General features: G+C 40.1%; 2 protein-coding genes across 2 annotated transcripts; one reads left to right on the forward strand and one right to left on the reverse strand.

Moving 5' to 3' along the window:
• Positions 1-417: 417 nt before the first annotated feature.
• On the forward strand, positions 418-8,821 carry LOC123502864 (ER membrane protein complex subunit 2-like). The gene is made up of 8 exons (XM_045252134.1): positions 418-514; positions 2,025-2,138; positions 2,717-2,867; positions 3,399-3,542; positions 4,687-4,843; positions 6,339-6,434; positions 6,902-6,999; positions 7,480-8,821. The coding sequence occupies exons 1-8, from the start codon at positions 487-489 to the stop codon at positions 7,562-7,564; spliced, it is 873 nt and encodes a 290-aa protein (XP_045108069.1). The 5' UTR covers positions 418-486; the 3' UTR covers positions 7,565-8,821.
• LOC123502863 (BRCA1-associated RING domain protein 1-like) lies at positions 8,646-16,737 on the reverse strand. Its single transcript, XM_045252132.1, has 9 exons — positions 16,578-16,737; positions 16,241-16,447; positions 15,327-15,774; positions 14,993-15,073; positions 12,265-12,461; positions 11,133-11,330; positions 10,479-10,591; positions 10,059-10,186; positions 8,646-9,912 (listed from the first exon to the last, which is right to left on the reverse strand). Exons 1-9 carry the CDS (start codon positions 16,658-16,660, stop codon positions 9,580-9,582), a joined length of 1,788 nt encoding a protein of 595 aa, XP_045108067.1. The 5' UTR covers positions 16,661-16,737; the 3' UTR covers positions 8,646-9,579.
• Between the last annotated feature and the right edge of the window lie 3,899 nt (positions 16,738-20,636).

Below are 20,636 nucleotides of genomic sequence, written 5' to 3' on the forward strand. Positions count from 1 at the left end.
GAGTTCTTGCAGGGATCATATATATATATATATATATATATATATTCAATTACAAGAGTTTTATTGACAAGAAAATGAAAGATAAAAAAAAATTGAATAAAAATTGTAAATACGAAATTGGGTCAAGAGACTTAAGATAAAACCAATTTTTACAGGGATCTTATATAAAGAAACAAATAAAAAGTTTAGTTAATAACAACATATGGGGAAAAAACGGAGGGAATTAAATAGAAAGCAATATATCAGAACAGTCCTTCGAATAGTGCAGTACAAAGGTACTTAAAACCAATAACCTAGATAAACCAAATAAAAACTTACACATATAGATACCCATAAATTTCCTTTTGATAAATTATTCTCTTTAATACTTATAGAACATAGTAATATAAAGACTGGCTAAAAGTACCACTGTCACCTTGCTGTCACTCGTGCTGTCAGCTGTCACGCCAGGATCAAGATTACCGGCAGTAGCAGAAGACAACCAAGATGGCGACGCTCGATCTAGACTGGGAGGGTAATATTTGGCCTTATTTACACCCATTACGAGCACTGAGAGGGGCACAGAGGCAGTATAAAATAGTATAGCGAAATGTAGGGGGCAGAGGAAGTATTATTATTATTTTTTTCAGAACTGTATCGTGTTTTTCCATCGATCACCGTGTTTGTTTGTTTGTGTGTGTTTCTCAAGCTGGAGAGGAGCGTTAAGGGGTTTAGTGGTGGTGTGGTGAGGTACTGGTCACTATTGTCACTCTGTATAGCCTTCAATGTCTCATACTTAATCTTAACCTAACCTGGATCTTTCTTAGCCTAACCTAACGAAGCTTATCTTGACTCGTATTATTTATTTTTATTTTTTTTTTATTTGTGTATTTTTATGTCATACCTCTCCAGCCTACCTCAATCCCTCTGACTGTTGACCTTACCTAACTTTATTTAACCTAACTAATCTAACAATTTAACTAATCTGATCTAGCTTAATTTAACCTAACTAATCCAATCTCACTCACTTTAACCAGACTTTAATCTAATCCAACCTATCTTAACCTAACCTAACCTAACTGTACCATTCTTGACCCACTCCCCCTGACGTAACCTAACCTAATTTGCTGTCCAGTATGTAGTAGGTTAGGTAATGTTAGTTAAGTTATCCATGTTTCGTTTTCCATTAAGTATTCAGTTTCATTTAGTAGTTCTTTTTTTTTTTTTTTTTGTCATTTGAAACACTGAAGCATTTAATTGTGCCTTATATGCTGCATTTTAAAGAAGTGTTCATGCAAGGGAAGCATCAGACCATTGAAGGTGAAGGCCTTTTGAGCAGTATTTTGTATATTATAAATTTGTTACAGATTTTTGTGCAGAATTATACATACACACACATACATGCATACTTTATAATATAGACCTTAACCAGCTTCTCTTCACTCATCCCATGCACTCGCCTTTCCTCTCATATTCGCTTTCTCTCTCTTTTCTCCATCATTCCGTTCTTCTTTAGTCCTTTCCTCCATCCATTCATTCTCTCATGCTTTTCCTGCTTTCATTCCTCCCAGCTTCCATATCTTCGCTCTCTCTGTCCTCGTTTTATTCTTCCTTCCTCTCTACCTTGTCACTTTCTATTCTTCCACTTCATTTTCTTCCTTCCATCCTGTTTCTCACTGTTCACACTCACCACTCTTTACTCATAATTACTCACACTGTCATCATTTTCATTGCCCACACTCACCATCTTTACTCAAAATTCTTCTATCGTGTCATTTTCACTGTCTACTCCCACCATCCCTTCATCACTCATCATTTTCACTCACCATCACTCATAATTCATTTCTCATCATTTTCATTGCCCAGCTCACCATCCATACTCATAATTCCCATCTCTATCTCATCTTTTCCACTCCCCACTCGATTCTTACTCATAATTCTTCTCTCTCATCATATTCACTGCCTACTCTCATCATTGTCACTCCCCATCTTACCATCCTTGCTCATAAGTACTCTCACTACTTCTCACTGTCTCACTCCTACAGAGGTGCGGGACCAGCTGAGGGCATGGCGGGAGGACAACACGAGGCACAGTGAGGAGGTAGTGGATATGTGGGAGTATTGTCTCAAGCACTACAAGACCAAGCTGGGAGACGAACGTACGTACACACAGATACAGGCATAATCTTTCTCTCGCTCTCTCTCTCAGGCACTGTAGGTGTTTAATGTACTAAATATACCATCTCTTAATGAATTCTAGTGGTGATAATAGTGATGAGGTAAATAAGTGAGTGGTGTTTGTATTTTTTGTGCCATGTTTGGTTTCTATGTTGCTTGCAGAATGTGTTATGTTATAGGGATTAATGTTTTTTATCTTCTTTCCTCCACTAAATTCATATTCTCTCTCTCTCTCTCTTTTTTCTTATTCCATTCGTCCTTTCATTCATTCTCTCATTTCCTTCATTCCTTCCTAATTCCATATCTCCTATGCCTTCTCCCTCTTTATATTCTTCCACCATCTCTATCTTCCACCCTCACTCTTCATCTATTCTTGCTACTTCCTTTCCTTCCTTCTTTCCATCTCTCTTACCCACCCTTCCTTGCATCCTCTGTCACTTCCTATCCATGCTTCTTTTCCCTCAAACACTCTTATAACCTCACTCTTGTTACTCATTATCTCCATCTCACTCACACTCCTTTCTTCTTGCTTCTCTCACACACACAAACACACACACAGGCTGGATGGTGGAGGAGCAGGTGTTTGTTGCCGGCCTGGACTGCAATCGCCTGGACATTGCTGAACCCTGCCTCATGGCCCTCAATGAACAGTTCCCAGGCTCTCTCAGGGTGCGCAAGCTGAAGGCCATGCGACTCGAGGCTATGGAGAAGTGAGTGTGGTGGTGGTGGTGGTGGAGGACTGGTTGGTGAAGGGTAGTGTATAGTGTGTTTGGTTAGGGTGTGTGGTAATGGTGTCTTTTATGGGTTTGGATGGGAAGGGATGAGGGATATCAGTGGGACAAGAAGTGACTGGTAGAAGTGTATAGCTGTAAATGCATAAGTGATAATGATAATAATGGTAATGATAATGATAATGATAAGGTTTACACATGAGGTATAGTCTTTTAGGTAAGGGAGATTAAATAAAAAATCTAAAAAGCATGGATATAACACACACACACACACACACACACACTGTAAAAAGGAAAAATAGCTAGTAATAGAAATAATCACAAAAAAATGAACTAGCTACAAAACAAAACAATAATAATAATAACAACAAAAACTTAAAAATTAACACACAAACACCTATTAAAAACATACTGAATTAATAACAAGACAAAAAAAAAAAATCAAAATAACCCACAAACACCAACACCACCACCACCAACACAACGAAATACAAACCCACTCACTCACAGGTTCGACGAGGCAATGGATGTGTACGACAGCATCATCCGACAAGACGAGACTAACTCCACAGCACGCAAACGCAAGGTGGCGGTGCTGCGAGGCCAGGGCAGGATGACCGACGCTATTAAGGAGCTGACAGAGTACCTTAAACTGTGAGTGTGTGGTGGTGGTGGGTGGTGTGATGTAATTATTGGTGGTGAGGATAGTGGTGTGATATAAGGCTGTATTCTGAAACACTTTGCTCTCTCACCATCACTGTTTTCCAAGGTTTCCAGTTGAAGATACTCATGCTTTTAACTCCTTCAGTACAGGGATGCATTTTTATTACGATTTTTGGGTACGATTAGATGACTTTACTTACATTAAGAAGGGTCTGTGGAGGTCAGAAGATTAATGGTCAAAGACTTCACTATTTTAACTTCCCATAAGTTTCTGAAGCTGTATAAAATCACCAAATAGTAAGCAGAATGAATATGAAAACACATCTTGGTACTGAAGAGGTTAAGGGTATTTCTATGGTTCTGGTGATAGATTGGCAAGATTTCTAGTTTATTAAAAGAAGAAACAGTCTTGATAACCCAGCTAGTAGTCTCTGTGGCCTTAGAAACTGTCATAGTGAGATGGGAAGGTGTTTGTGAATGCAAGCAATAAGAGTGTCGTGGTGGGGATGGCGTTGGTGTGATTTGAGTCTATTGTAGTGGTGTGATGTGGTGGTGAAAGGTCTGTAAGGTGTGTGAATATCTTTTTTGGGGTGATGTGATGTTGTGGTGGGTTGGTTAGGGTGTGGTGTGATGTGTGGTGGTATGTGGTGAGGGTCTGTGGGATATGGTGTAATGTGTTGTGATGGTGGGTTGATTATTGTGTGATGTGGTGTGGTGTGGTGGTACTCTATGGGGTGTGATGTGGTGTGTGTGTGGTGAGAAATCTTTTGGGTAATGTGCTGTGGTGTTGGAAAGTGAATAAGGGTGTGTGTGGTGTTTGGTGTGTGGTGATGAGTCTGTGGTGTGTGATGTGAGGTGGCCTTTACCATTAGAGAAGCAATTAATCACCATATGTTATGGTGGTTTCATATCCCTTTTCAAACACAAATAAAAATAAAGAGAAAAACAAATATTAGCCATAAAAGTAATCATAAATTTTTGATACACAGAAAATTGAGGAAAAAATAGTTTCTTTGTGTTTCCTCCTTCCATCTCCATTGCCATTCTCTCTCACTCTGTCCTGAAAAGAATAGATATCAGGAGAAGGAGGAAGAGGCAGCAAGTGTGGAAGTAATAGAAGGTGTTGGCATTGCAGGTTCATGTCGGACAGTGAGGCATGGCAGGAGCTGTGTGACCTATACCTGAAGGAGGGGGACTACAGCAAGGCAGCCTTCTGTATGGAGGAGCTCATCCTGTCCAACCCTCACAACCACCTCTTCCACACACGTTATGCTGAGATTAAATACACTCAGGTCAGACAATTCCACCTACACATATTCATTAATTCTATCTGTCTTTTTTTTCAGCTTTGTGTTTTTTTTTTTTTTTATCATATAAGCAAACTTGGACTTGATATGTTGCATACGTTAAGTTTGGTATACTAAAACCTTTCTGTTGAGTTCTGTTTTCCCATTCCATTACTGTTCTATTTCAGTAAAGCAAGAGTTAACCAGTAGCTTCAGTTTTTCATCATTCTCACTGGCAAACTAGAACTCTGCCCATTTGTTTTTCTTCCTTCCACCTTACTAATGCAACAGTTAACCAGTATCTTAACTTTCATCCCTGTCACTGGTAAACTCTTAAAACTCAGTCTGTTTTTATCTCTTCCTTTTCCATGAGAGAGAATTTCTATGAGGAGAGAAAAATCAAGATAGTTACTAAGTTTAACCTTTCTAAGAAGGTATCTGTTGTGTTAGGACTGCAAAATGTATCTCATTTTTTATAATAGTGGAAAAATTAGTTTGCTGGTCTAATATTGAAATAATGTGTTTCCTCTCATGTCACTCTGAAGGGCAAGGAGTACAGAGTAGGTGAAGAGTGACTGGTGCAGTAGTAGTCAGCAGCAGTAGTCATTTATTAGGCTTTCTTGGCTATACGATGCTTGTTTTGTGCCGTTAAGTAAGCTTAAAGTTCAGCAGCTGTAGTCTTTTGCTCTCTTGGCTACGCTGAACCCTCATGCCCTGTTAAGTAAGCTGTAGGTTCAGGAGGTACAGGCAACACCAGCACAGCACCACAAGGCACCACAGAGCATGCCACTTGCTGGGCTTATGATGTTTGTTAGAATATGACCTTCCATAAAGAAATGTTGCATCACACACAAAATAATCTGGGAATTGTTGAATGCTGTAAAACTGTTTCTACCTTTTCCGCAAGAATTTAATCAGCTGTAACAAAATAGAAATTATCAATGTGCTGCTTCATTTTTAGTGATATGCAGTGCTCATGAAGAAAAGAAGTAAATATGTATATATAAACAAACATGATGTGGAAAGGAAGGTTGTTTGTCAGTGCTAACATTCCTGAAAATTAAAGTTTCTGACAGGTAACTTCAGATGATCATGCACTCATTCCAGATCTTTGTGGTTAAGTGGGGAGAGTTTTGATGACACTCATAAGATACCAGTGAAGATCCACACCTTGGTATCTCTCTATCTCAGGGAAATAGTAGCAAGAGATTAGTAGTTAGTAGTAGTTAATAGCAGTAGTAGTTTAACCGAAGGCAGGAATAATCTTGTAAATATGTATTAACCATTTCTTTAAATCCTGGGGTGTATCTTTCCTTACACTACATGAATCTGATAAACACACACACACACACACACACACACACACACACACATCGGTCTATGAGCTCTGAGCTCGCTCCGTAATGGGGAAGACTGGCTGGGTGACCAGCAGGCGACCGAGTTGAATTACACACACACGGAATATGTCATGGAAATGTTCTGATAAGCCTGTGCATTGCAGGGTGGTCTTGAGAACATGGAAATTGCCCGGAGCTACTTTTGCCAGGCAGCCAAACTCAACCCAGGCAACGTGAGGGCTCTGTACGGCCTGTTCATGGTGAGTGGGAAGATGGGCCGGATGAGGAATAGTGTGGATGGGCAGTGTTAAGATGGGTAGTGACAGACAGTTTGGTTGCTGATGGGATGGATGTTTAACTATCAGTAGAACTATCAAAACATCCTTGAAAATCTTAATGACTTCCAATAGAACCTGTTAAATCATTGGAATCATGAAAACATCCTTAAAAATGCAATAACTGTACTGGAACTAATTAAACTCACTGTAGTCACATAAACATCCCTGAAAACTCCATCAGCTCTGCTGGAACCTGTTAATCAATCACTGGAATCATGAAAACACACTTGAAAATCACAAAGCTTCCAGTCAGACTTGTGAAAGTTGTGGAGATAGACACCAAAATGAACCTTATTTTTTTTTTCTCTCTCTTCCCAACCATATCAATGACTTGGTCTGGAATGCTTAGACATATTCCACTGACTCTCCCTCTTTCTTCCTCTCAACAGAGCTGTACACAGGTGCTGTCCTCATCCAAACTCAGTGCTCAGAAGAAGAAGGAGACACAGCAGCTTGCAACCTGGGCCCTGAAGGAGGTGTCTGAGAGGTAACCCTTCTGTCTAGTCTTTCTACGCTGCTTACTCTTAACCTTTTCTATCCACCTTGCAACCATGACTGCCCTTCAATCACTGATTACACGACCCACATACACATTAAATAGCCATTGAGACAACACACACCCTTCCTTCACTCTTTATCCTTTTCTATCCACCTTACAACTTTGACCTGACTATTCCCACCTCCTTCCTCATTACACTACTCACATACAAGGTAAATAGCCATTGAGATAACATCAAAATCCTCTTTCCTTTAAAAATTTTTACTTGCCTTATTGATCTACTAATCATTTACTAATATCATAGCATTCATTATCAAGTAAAAGTAGAGAAAATTAGAATATTAATGTTTACACACCCCCAAGTCCAGCTTAGGTTTAGACCACCATCCACAAAGTACAGTTAGCCAGTACAAACACACCTGTAAGAATTAATATATCCTTTATTTATTTATTTTTTTTCTGTTGCAGGTACTCCAGATCCAGAACAAATGCAATGGATGGCTCAAAGATCCTGGAAACTCTGGGAGCATTGAGCATAACAGATAAAGCATGATAGTGCCCTTAATCCTTCATGCCTGTATGTGTATGTTTGTGTGTGAGTGAGTATGTGTGTCTGTGTGAGAAAGACATTTATTCTGTTTTGTATCATAGGTTTTGAAATATATAATGTGTATTGTCAAAAAAAAAAAAATCCCATTTTATACTCCCTTCCCAATGCAAGTATTGATAGTGGTGTTGTCTGAAGGAACAGTGAGTGAGAGGGACAGAGATGAGAGACAATGCAAGGTCAGGTCAGGGTTTATACAAGTAAGTTAAGCTGTAGTTGTTGGTCACACTAAGCATTCCCTGGTATAGCAGGAAGGTACATTAGGTGATTAATTGAAATAATCTTACCAAAACACAATTATTAAACAAAATCAAAACTGAGAAAAGTTACTGTTACCAGAGCCATCAATTCTCCCTCTTGGTAAAATAAATGCTGCTGAGAAACAAAAGGTGAATGGTGAATAAACTCATGATGAGTAAGTGCCAAAAATGCCTTTATATTAAGCAACAAGTTTTTTATAAAGTCAAGACAAAACACTAGAATTTTTCAGTGATGCATTGTTTCACAGCAGCCATTTTTCAGGGATATGTTTTCTATTAAGATAAAGAAATAGTCAGGAAACCTGTGGCTGTGACAGTGAGCAGCAGCAGAGTTGGCCTGTACAGGGTGAGGAGGTTCCTGTGTTGCACCCGTGAGGAATGTGGTGTGTTGGAGACGTTATTACATCCATACAATAGTGTTGCATCCATCGTGCTCTTAGCTCTCCTACAAGTGTCTTAATCATTCACTCCCAACTTATCCCTCACTTTCCTCACACCAAGGAAACCAAATCCCCACACTTCTGTTCCACAAGACTGTGCAAACACACAAGATGTGTCCGAACATCCATGTCTGCAAAAAGTGTCTTGAATCCACACTTTTATTTGTCATAAAAGACAATCCACATGTTTACCAGACAGAGAGAGGATGTGGTGGATGTCATCTGTGTGTGTGTTATTCCTTTGACTCTCCACACTGTCCCAGCCTTGTGAGTGTGTGGCAGTGTTGCCCCTCCAGCACTCCCCACCAAGAAAGGTGTACATAGATATATGTAACTATATTTATTTTAATGCATATTATTTGCATTTTAAGGACATTGACGTACTGTTAAATTATTATACCCCTTAAAGATATACACCATCAATAATATATTGTCCAAAACACTATTTTTATCATAGAATAATGTCTACACTAATAAAAATTTAAGTTCCCTGCATACCATAACATTGTCTGGATAACCACCACGCCTGCCATGCTGCAGTAGCACACCAAAGGTTCAGGCACACAGATCCAAGTGTTGCTGGGCTCAACAAACACTTAGAAAACATATTACTATAATCTTCGGTTTTGAAAAAAATATCAAATAAACTAGAAATTACTACTTGAAGACAGCAATATATAATACATTAATAAAATTGTTCATATGTGAATAGCACATAAAATCACTGTACAGGATAGAACCATGACACTCTAACTTGATTCACTGAGAATAAAAGTGTAGTTTGTAAATAATGAAAATGTGAGTAAACTGATCAGGTAGAGAGTGTAACAAGACACTTCACCTGACAGACAGAACACCTAACAAGAAGTAAAGAAAAAATAAGAAAAAAATGACAAAATAGTAAACCAAGAATGAGAATAAAAAGTCCACAAAACAAAAATAATGGGATGAAATAAGAAAAACAAGTAAGAAATGAAGTCCAATATTAACAGTAGACAGAATAACAAGAGATAGCCACAAAACAGTAGTAGCATTATTCAAAATAAGACCATGAGACGGTAGAGAAAATGACAAAAAGATAGATAGAAAGAAAAAAAAAAAACCTAACAGGCAAAGAGAGAAAAGATAAAATAAAAAATAAAAATCCTGTAAAAATACATCTTTCCTTTCACTGACACTCTTCTCTAATTGTGCAGGAAGGAATCATAAAACTGTTACCTAACTTGAGCAGCATGAGATTGTGTGAGGCAGCACTGAGGCACTACTTGACTGGAGGAGGCAGGCTGAAGGAATCAACACAGGAGTGGAGCCAGCTGAGGGGCAGAGACTTGAAGTGATTCATGTCATACTTGAGCTGTGGCTCTGAGGGGCCATCAGAGTAGATGATGTAGTGGGAACAGTTGCCGAGGGGACCATCAGGGGAGGCATGGAAAGGCACCTTACGTTCCTCATCCAGTATTGCTTCAGCATTGGGTTCCCTGGCCAGCACTGAGCCGCCCCCAGCACGCACCAGTCCCTCCACTTCCTTCTTGCCATTACTCCCAGGGAAGGTACCCCACAGGAACATGTGACACCCACTGAACAGACCTGGACGCTGCAACAGAAACACAACTCTTGCTAATACTTAAAAACACCTGGATGCTGCAAAAAAGAAGACTTTCGCTTGTACTTAAACTAACCCAGACACTGCAACACAAAAACAACTGTGTGTGTTTACATAGCATGAGTGCCCATCCTTACCATCTTCTCAGAGTTCCTCCTCCCCAGTGCTGGAGCCCCAGGGGATGTGTCAGGTGCTGGACCACAGCCCAATACCTCGTAGTCAGCAGGACTCACTGCTGCTTCAATCTTCAGACATTCATCCATCCCTGACAAAGTAGCACCGAGAGTAACACAATAAAATTAGAAGGGAGTGATAGATGGAAGAGAGAAATAAAAAGAAAAGAAAAGAGATGGAAAAACAACACATCAATCAAATATTTAAAGTATCAACTCTCAAAGTGAAGATATGACATGAATATAAATAAAATAAACAAGAGTGTCCCTAGCATTAAGATACACACACACCTTCAACACAATAAATAAATGCATAAAAAACACCATCATACTTAACTTCACAATCATCATTCTACACACACACACACACACAAGGTGACTTACAAGCATGAGTAACAATCCACTTGCCGGCTACCACCCCCATCATGTACTTGGCAGTGCGTGTGCTTGCCAGGCGCTCTGGTGTGCAGTCTGCCACTACATGCGTCACCTCGGGGCTACAACAACACATGGGTATTATTACTCCTCTCACTAACCATCACCATGTTCACCTACCAATGGACAGTCACAGGGCATAAGTTGAGGAGTGTGATCTTGTAAGAGAAAACACACACACGCACACAAGTTTATAAATTGATTAACGGAATGGATGAAGTGGATAATGAGAAACTGATCCTGAGAGAAGAATATGACTTTAGAAGCACAAGATTGCATAGTAAGAAACTAAGGAAGGGATGATGTCTGAGAGATGTTAAAAAATTTAGTTTCCCGCAAAGATGTGTTGAGACTTGGAACAGTTTGAGTGAGGAAGTGGTGTCAGCAAAGAGTGTACATAGTTTTAAAGAAAAATTGGATAAGTGTAGATATGGAGACGGGACCACACGAGCATAAAGCCCAGGCCCTGTAAAACTAAACTAGGTAAATACACACACACACACACACACACACACACACCAATACTCTGTCATCATACATCTGTACTCTCATCAAACACCTGTAATGTCATCATACACCTATACTCTGTCATTAGCCACACACCTGTACTCTGTCATTAGTTTGGCACGCAGCATCCTGGCCAGTGTCTCTAGCTTCTTGGTCTGTTGGCGGGAGAGTCCAGCACCTAGCAGCACCATCTTCTCCATCAGGGGCAGTGAAGGGCGGGGCAGTGATGGGTCCATGGGTGTGTCAAGTGCCGCGTTGAGCTGTGCTGCCCCAAGGCATTTTGTGGCAAGGTACCTGGTGATGGGTGGGCAGTGATGGCTTATAATTGGTGATGGGAGACAGAAGCCAGTGAGAAAAGTTAGAGTATATTGGTAGTCCTAGTAAGTGTCAACAGTAAGTCACCTGCTATAGTATTGTAAAGTTAAGATCTAAGACATAAAACATAAATGCTGAACCTGTAAAAAGCAACATGTAGGACATACAGTAAATAAAAAAGTAATGAAATAAATCAGTAACAGTACTAAAACATCAGCCAAGAAAAATGTAATGGGGCAAGAAAAGGTGATAATAAAGATCACTGTAAACAATTTCCTGCATTCATTTGTAAGCTTATCAGAGAATGCATTGTTTTTTTTCTCTAGGTAAAAGAAAGACGATACAATGGGTGACGTTTGGGTGGTGAGGCTGTAATGGGGTGGTTCTGCATGAGTAACTGAGTATGTAGTTTGGTTGTGATGCAGTGTAAATGATGAATGTGGTAAGGTGATGCATATAACAATTTCTAAGATGATGAACAAATGCTACACAAATTCAATCACATCCAAACCTAACCTCTCAGATCACAACATACAAAAAATATCAATACCCAACAAAAAAAAAAAAAGACCAACCTAAAATGCAGACAATACCAATGAAAACCTAATACTAATTGTAAAAGAAATTAATATACAAAACAAAGACAGCATCCAGTAAAATAAAAAAGAATAAAACACACACTAAAATGTATCACTGATAAACATTTACCAAAAACTTCCCTAACAAATACAACAAAGCACACCAAAACCAATAAAAATCAATCAAAACCACATTAAAAAACACACCAATCAAAATATACATAAAGATACAGCAAAGTAACTCCTTGAAAATACAAAAATAAAACCATTCCTAACAAAAAATAAATAAATAAACAGCAGATACATAAAAAACTAACAAAGAACATAAAAACTACCTTGGTGTGTGTCCATGGAGGTTCCTCACAGTGTCATCAGCTCCCCAGGTCCTCAACAGCTTCACCAGCGCCACCTGTCCCTGCGTCACAGCGTCATGCAGCGGGGTCTCATTACTGCCTGCCATCGGGTCCACCACAGCACCGTGACGCAGCAACAGGCCAGCAATGTCCTCAAAACCATGACTGCAAACCTCATGCTGTTGGAAGAGGTGATGGCTGAGTCACAATCTCCCATGCCTACTTGCTGCTTGGTAAAATGGGGCTATACATTAAGAGGTTTGCCCATTTACCTCTGTGTGTGTGTGTGTGTGTATTTACCTAATTGTATTTACCTAATTGTAACATACGGGAAAAGAGCTATGCTCGTGTTGTCCCGTCTCCATATCTATTAATGTCCAGCTTTTTCTTAAAATCATGAATATTCCTTGCGTTGACCACTTCCACGTCTAAACTATTCCATGCTTCCACCCTTCTATGAGGGAAGCTATATTTTTTCACATCTCTCCTATAAGTGGCCATTTTAGTTTTTCCCATGCCCTCTCGACATTCTTCCATTCCACATACACAGATCTTCCCTATCCATTTTTTCCATGCCAATCATCACTCTGTATATTGCTATCAGGTCTCCCCTTTCTCTTCTGTTTTCCAGGGTTGGAAGTTGCATTCTTTTCAGTCTGTCTTCATAAGTCAAATCTCTTAAGTCAGGCACCATTTTCGTTGCAGCCCTCTGTACTTTCTCTAGTTTCCTTATGTGTTTCTTTAAGTTCGGAGCCCACTGTATTGTTGCATATTCAAGCCTCGGTCTTATCATTGCAGTAATTATTTTCTTCATCATTTCTTCATCTAGATATCTGAACGCCACTCTTATGTTCCTCAATAAGTTCAATACTTCTCCAATTATTTTGTTTATATGTCTCTCTGGCGATAGGTCATTGGTAATTGTCACCCCAAGGTCTTTTTCTTCATGACTGGTTTTATGTCTTCATTTCCTATCTTGTACATACTCCTGATTCTTCTTTCACTCTTGCCAAACTCTATTTTCTTGCATTTTGTCGTGTTGAACTCCATTTGCCATGTACAGCTCCATTTCCATATTCTGTCCAAGTCTTCCTGGAGTAGTTCGCAATCTTTGTCACATCTCACTTTTCTTAACAATTTTGCATCGTCTGCAAATAGGCTCACATAACTGGACACCCCATCCACCATGTCATTTATGTAGACTGCGAACATTACTGGTGCCAACACTGATCCCTGTGGAACTCCACTCTCCACCAATCCCCATTCTGATGGTCTGTCCTTAATTATTGTTCTCATTTCTCTTCCTACCAAAAGTCTTCCATCCATTTTAGTAAACTGCCATGCACTCCTCCTACCATTTCAAGTTTCCAGATCAGTCTCTGGTGTGGTACCTTATCAAAGGCCTTTTTTAAATCCAGATATATTCCATCAGCCCAACCATCTCTTTCCTGTATTACATCTATCACCCTCGAATAGTAACATATCAGGTTTGTCGTGCATGAACGCCCTTTCCTAAAACCAAATTGACACTCACAAAGTATGTCATTTTTCTCCAAGAAGTCTGTCCATCTATTCTTCACCACCCTCTCACACATCTTAGCTACCACACTTGTAAGTGACACTGGTCTATAGTTCAATGGGTCTCTCTTGTTACCTGATTTATAGATTGGGACAATGTTAGCTCTTTTCCAGTCTTGGGGCACTACACCTTCCCTTAATGAGGCATCAATTACTTCACAAACTTTTTCTGCCAATTGCTCCCTGCATTCTCTTAAAATCCATCCTGATACCCCATCAGGTCCCACAGCTTTTCTCACTTCTAAACTCCCCATCATGTTCTTGATCTCCTCCACAGTTACTTGAAACTCCTTCATAATCCCTTTCTGTTCCATTACCAGTGGTTTGTCAAAAGCAGTCTCCTTTGTGAATACCTTCCGAAAGCATCCATTCATAGCCTCTGCCATTTCCCTGGGATCTTCACTGTATACTCCATTTACTTCTAAACTTTCAATACTTTCTCTATTTTTGATGTTGTTGTTCACATGTCTGTAAAGCCTTGGTTGGTCTTTACATTTATCAATTATATCCTTTTCTTGTTTCTTTCTTTCTTCTCTTCTAATCAACACATATTCATTTCTTGCTCTTTTGTAACTTTCCCACTGCTTAATCCGTCTTTTCCTTCTCCACCTCTTCCATGCATCCTCTTTTCTTGTTCTAGCCTTTTCACATCTATCGTTAAACCAGTCCTGCTTTCCAACTTCTCTATGTTGTCTTATTGGTACAAATTTTTTTTTGTGTGTGTGTGTGTGTGTGTGTGTGTGTGTGTGTGTGTGTGTGTGTGTGTGTGTGTGTGTGTAACTGTCACTATTTAGGGATGTGTCAGTGGTCAAAGAAATTTTTCATTGTACAGACAGCTCCTATTTATGATGAAGCAGCTTTCCTACCGTTATTCTTAGCTACAGTGACATGTCTATTCGAGGAATCTTAACAGGTAAATATCATAGGCCAGAAGTTGTGATGTCGATTAAGTTGCACCTCCTTTCTCAACCCCACTCCATGTCTGCCTCCACATCCCCACTCTCTCGTTTTTACATTCCCTTCCTCTTCCCCACTCTCTGTAACCTCCATCTCTCTCTCTCTCTCTACATCAGTCAAATACAGAATGAGAGTGAGCCTATATGTTGGTGCAGGACAGGGTGTAGGTACTCACCAGTGGGGTCCAACCGGCATTGTCCTTCGTGTTAGGATTGGCACCCTCTGATAGGAGCTGCTTCACCTTCTCCTTGTCACCCTGTAATGAGTGCATATATTGGTATTCACACAGAACTGAGTCAAGATTGTAATGTGTCTGTCAGGGTCTGTCATGATCCGTCAGGGATTAATGGGGTCTCTTGGGGTCTGTCAGGAAAGGCTGGGGTATATTGGAGATTGTAAGAGCTTGTCAGGGTCTGTTGGGATTGCTGGGGTCTCTCAGGTTTATTAGGATCTACCATTCTCAATCTAAGTGACCAAGTCCTCCTCCTGTTACTCCAGCTGGTTCTCACCTTAATACAGGCCACATGCAGGAGAGTTTCCCCTTTGGTGTTCCTCCTGTTGATGGCCACAGTCTTGGGGCTCATCCCTAGCACACTCAGATCAGCCACTTTGGGGATCTTCTTTGCCTCTGCTACTGGTGTGCTAACTTTTGGTTTTTTCTCTGGCCTGGAGGTCAAGAGTGAGGTGCTAGCTTGGTGCTGGTTGCTAGTTTTGTTAGCTGGAGTTCTTTGGGTAATCTTTGCTTTCTTCTTGGCCTTGCTCTCACCCTCAGCCTCCCACCCCTTGCTCTTGACTGCACCCTGCTTGTTTCTGTTACTGGCTTGGTTGTTGTTGGTGTTGCTGCTATTATTGTTGTTTGTCATGGTGATACCACCAGAGATTTCTCTCAGGGATATCGTGGGCTTCTTCCCTCGCTCTGGGGTGCACCGGCCATCAAGCACCCCAGCATCATCTGTCCTGGGGTGGCACACACGTTACCTAACATCCACACACACTAGACCCTAGACCACTAGACACTAAAACATACACTCATGTCACACCTTGCAACCTCTTATGATACTACCACTAACATCAATATGACTTTTTTCTTTATGTAAGAGAGGCACAGGCCAAAGGCAACAAAATTAACATAACATAACCTGATCAACCCTAACTTGATTTTAACTAACCTATCCTAACCTAATCTAACATGACAATCCAATGTAACTAAATTTCCACATGCCGTGAAAACTATTAATCTGCGACAAAAACAAATAAAGTAAGTTTCTTTGTATCTGCACAGGTAGAAGAAAAAAAAATAATAAAAAAAAAATAATAAATAAATAAATACTCCTGAATGTGTAGAGTGTTATAGCCCTTCCCTAAAACACCTATCATTTATCTGTAGGAAACTGTTAAGCAATTAATTTCTGTACACACTCACCTGATGTCACCCTCCCCAGAGATAAGTGTCCGCAGATCTCGGCAGGACTCCACAAGGTCGCTAATGATACGGTCAGGCTGCATCTCACAGGGCGGGGCAGGAACCTTGCAGAAAGGGCAGGTCCCATTCTCCAGCTCCTTGGCACAGCACCGGCAGTAGTGGTGGTCACATCGTCCCAGGCACTGAGGGTCCTCTGCTATCTTACCACTGCAAAGACACAGGTCATCAAATAAGCACACTGGAGCAGGGAAATGCTTCATGGGGTGTGCGTCATCGCCTGAATACACCTCCACCACAATACCTTTCAACACACACTGCACCGTTACAAAGCACTCACCAAACATTGCACTGTAGTAATTTTTCCAGTTCATCAATGGCATCGAGTGAATTCTTCCAGTCAAAGAGCTTCAAGGCGTCCATGACACAATGTTTGTTTACGTTCGTCTTGCCGCCAAAACTTGACCACGTGAGGTTTCGGCGCCACTGCCACTCCTTACGTAATGACTAAAGAGTCCCTCCTGGTCTCCCTCCTACCATTTCATTACAGATATGATTGAAGAAAAATATCAAATTTCTTGAATATATCAAACAGATTATGACAGCAAACACGAGACCGAAAATTTATCCTAGCAAATGCAGAGATGACAAGACGAAATAAAATCAATGAGACCACCCTGATTACAAAGAATGAAGAAGTTAACGTGACCAGACATGAAAATACCGAAAAATATAGCTATCCAACAAACACATGCAACAGATCAGAGAAAGAAACACCAGGATTCAACAACTGGCTGGCTATGTTTAGTAGAATGCGAACAGAATTATTTAATAATTTCCTTGCTAATACAAACTATTTGCTTGTGTACACGAAAACCATCCTTTACCGTTTTATCTTATTTATATAAAAATACGGAGTGAGAAGTATAGACTTGCAAACTTATGAGCGGCTATATAATGAGATGGAGACATGGAGTACTGAAGGTGGTAGACTAATCTCAGGTTGACCAAGGAGTACTGCTCTTACGTTTCGACGTCTTCCTGAGAGATATACAGCACAACTCAGACACGCAGTACATAGGCCATTTCTTGCGGCTGAACCAGAAAGTAGTTTGCCAACAGAGCGTCTTGATTGTTCCACTTCAGACCCTCAGATCATAAACTTACAAACCAATAGCGCGGTGACGTGTGCGAGGGTCGCGAACCTGTGCTTTACTCATGAAGGCAAAGCTTAGCAGATATACATCCTGCACAAAAGCTTTCATATAATGTGGTTTCATGTAAACCATATTAAGATAATCCATTAATGATTTTTCCATTCCATTCTAGTACTCAAATCTTTCATTTTTTATTCCTTGATAGTGCAAGTTTTATCCTTTCTCCATTTCACCTGCTATCACATCTTAAACTATCTTACTATTGGATCTGCTATCTCTATACATCCCCTCCCCTCCTGATTCCCATCCCATACACGCATCCACTTGTTTTAAGAGACTTTCATTCAGTATACACCTCTGCAGTATAACCACTGTGTTGGAATAAAACACCTGGACCCCTTCACAATATTTATTGATGAAATTTAATATAGCAGCATGGAGTGGTGGCAGACGCTGGAAGGCAGGCACCTGTTGGGAGAAGAGGACCACTATTAGTACAATGAAAACCAACTTACAACTTAAAAAACAAAGCAACTCAATGTCAATCATGTAATTTTCATTAATTTACCATGAGAGAGAGAGAGAGAGAGAGAGAGAGAGAGAGAGAGAGAGAGAGAGAGAGAGAGAGAGAGAGAGAGAGAGAGAGAGAGGAACACACACCTGTCACCAATCACATGTTGCCTGAAGGGGGATGATGGGAGGTTGGGGGCACACAGCCTACTTCGACCTTGCCCTCATCTTCCTACGCTTACGCTTGAGCCTTCGCATACGCTTCTTCCTCCACTGAAAGGGAAAAGAAATTCTTATAAACACCATTCAATTTTAACATTTACATTTTACAGATACAGATACACACATATACACGTCTAAAAACAGCATACAAAACGAGGAACACTTTAACATCTGCATTTTATAAGACAAAACTATGGCTGGAAGATGAATTCAGATGTACATTAAGTATTCCATTAGCATTTTCACACCTAATCATTACTCCTTTTAACCTCTCAAAGTGAAAGAAGGAAAATTTGTTGCAAAAAGACAATGAATTGAATCTCCTGTACACAAGAGGTAGATGTGACCAGAGATTGATTCCTGAAGGACTAGCCTTAACAAACTAAACCAAAGCATCTCACAACCAGACCAGATTTCTCTATTTTCACACCTTGTCATGGCATTAAACATGAGAAAGCTCAAAGCAAGGTACTAGAAAGAAGCCAATCAGGAAAATAAAAAGCAGCAGGATCCTCAGACCAACACACCTACACCTAACATTATTACCATAGAAGTTGACTGGCTCAGACCAACACACCTAACTCCTACACCAGTATTACCATGGGGGTTGACTGGCATACCCACTTTCCTTGATACCTTTTGATTACACGTTATATCTTTCCTAGTCTGGGAGCTATGGGCGAGTTAACCAAGTTTGAATTAGCTGTGCACAATTGTCACAAGAGCCAGTCAGGTAAGAAGTGATCAGGTGGACTTGTATGGGTGCCTGAGTTTCAAACCAGTTCTTAGGTCCGTAAACAGAAACACACTTGCTTTCTCACCACAACTATTTTCAAGGCTAGAGAAATGATTCCCAGGGTTTTCAAGTGTTCTTTGCAACACAAGAGCAACAAGGATGGTTTCTAAAATATGAAGACTCAAGAAGATGAAACTACCAACACTAGCTTACAAAAGGGCATGGGGAAATATTGATAGTAACTTTCAAGATTCTTACTGGAAAATTATATATTGCAAGGGATTACCGAAATGTAAGAGAAATTAGTGCAAGCAGAGGAAATTCATTAACTTTGCAAGATAAGATCTAGATTGAATGTAAGGAAATATGCCTTTTTGTTTCAGGCAGTAAACACTTGGAAGCTTTTGCCTCAGTGGGTAGTTTCAGCAAATTCCGTTAAGAAATTTGATGGAAAATTAAATCCGTTTGGCACAAATCAAGAATCACGTTACAATTATAAAGCACAAGAGATCTGCCGCATGCTACTAAAATATGGAAATGAAGATCTGGAGTCAAAGGCGTAAGCATATTCCAGATCAACTATAAGAACTAAGATTGCATTTGGAGTATTTCATATCACCTTGAAAAAAACGTAAATAAATAAAGGATAAGTTTGCCAAGCACCACACACAGCATAACCTTAATTAACAAGAAAAACAGTAGTGCAGTTCTCTATTATTAATCTTTCATAGTAGACAGTATTTTCTTAAGCTAGTGAAAGAAAACGGCCACAATACATATAATTAACTACCTTCTAACCACCACAATTTAGGGGTTAACATTTCTCAACCTTTATGAATTCAAGCTTACTGTTCAATTGGACAATGGGAGGTACATTAGTCTTGCTTGTTGAAGAGGAATGGTGTCAGAAAACAATGTACAGGTAACAGAAAGCACATGGAAAGAATATCATTATTCTGACGAGAGAGAGAGAGAGAGAGAGAGAGAGAGAGAGAGAGAGAGAGAGAGAGAGAGAGAGAGAGAGAGAGAGAGACTTGACAGGTTAGTAGCAAGCACATGGACCTGGATAACGAAAAAAAAAAAAGGAAAATAAGGGAAGCTGGAAAAATGTAATAAATCTACACGAGAGAGAGAGAGAGAGAGAGAGAGAGAGAGAGAGAGAGAGAGAGAGAGAGAGAGAGAGAGAGAGAGAGAGAATCACCACTAAGCCACCTGGTCCACGTGCATCACAATAAGTCATACCACACCAAGCCAGGCCTATACGTGGTACATCCCGTATTTCACAGCCACAATACAACCTATACATCTTCTCACATTATAAATCAAACATCCATACACTTCCATACTCACTAACCTGCCACCACCATACAAGTCATCTGCAGTCACCCAACACCATGAAACAACCAGTGAATAATGAATACTTCGCCTTGTATTCATTAAAATACCACAAACTTCCTCTTAACTTGTGACCAGTTGCCTTCACACACATACGCACTTATGCCTCGTGGACCTATTCTAACACCTATATTGAGTCACAGCAACAAAATAATCAACAATCATCCCGCATATTTATCCTGCACTCCAACCACAGCAGCACAAAAGGCCAGCACAGCACAGTACAGAACAGCAAGGGACTAAACATTCACCCTTACTCCTTCACCCCTGCCGCCATGCCAGCACCAAAACAGTCTTCCTTATTTCTACTCCTTACACATTAATGCTTCTTACCTTAGCACGCATCCTGCCGGAGATGTAATCTGTAACAATCGAGGAA

The sequence above is a fragment of the Portunus trituberculatus genome, chromosome 12, assembly GCF_017591435.1.
Source record: "Portunus trituberculatus isolate SZX2019 chromosome 12, ASM1759143v1, whole genome shotgun sequence".
NCBI classification, from domain to species: domain Eukaryota; kingdom Metazoa; phylum Arthropoda; class Malacostraca; order Decapoda; family Portunidae; genus Portunus; species Portunus trituberculatus.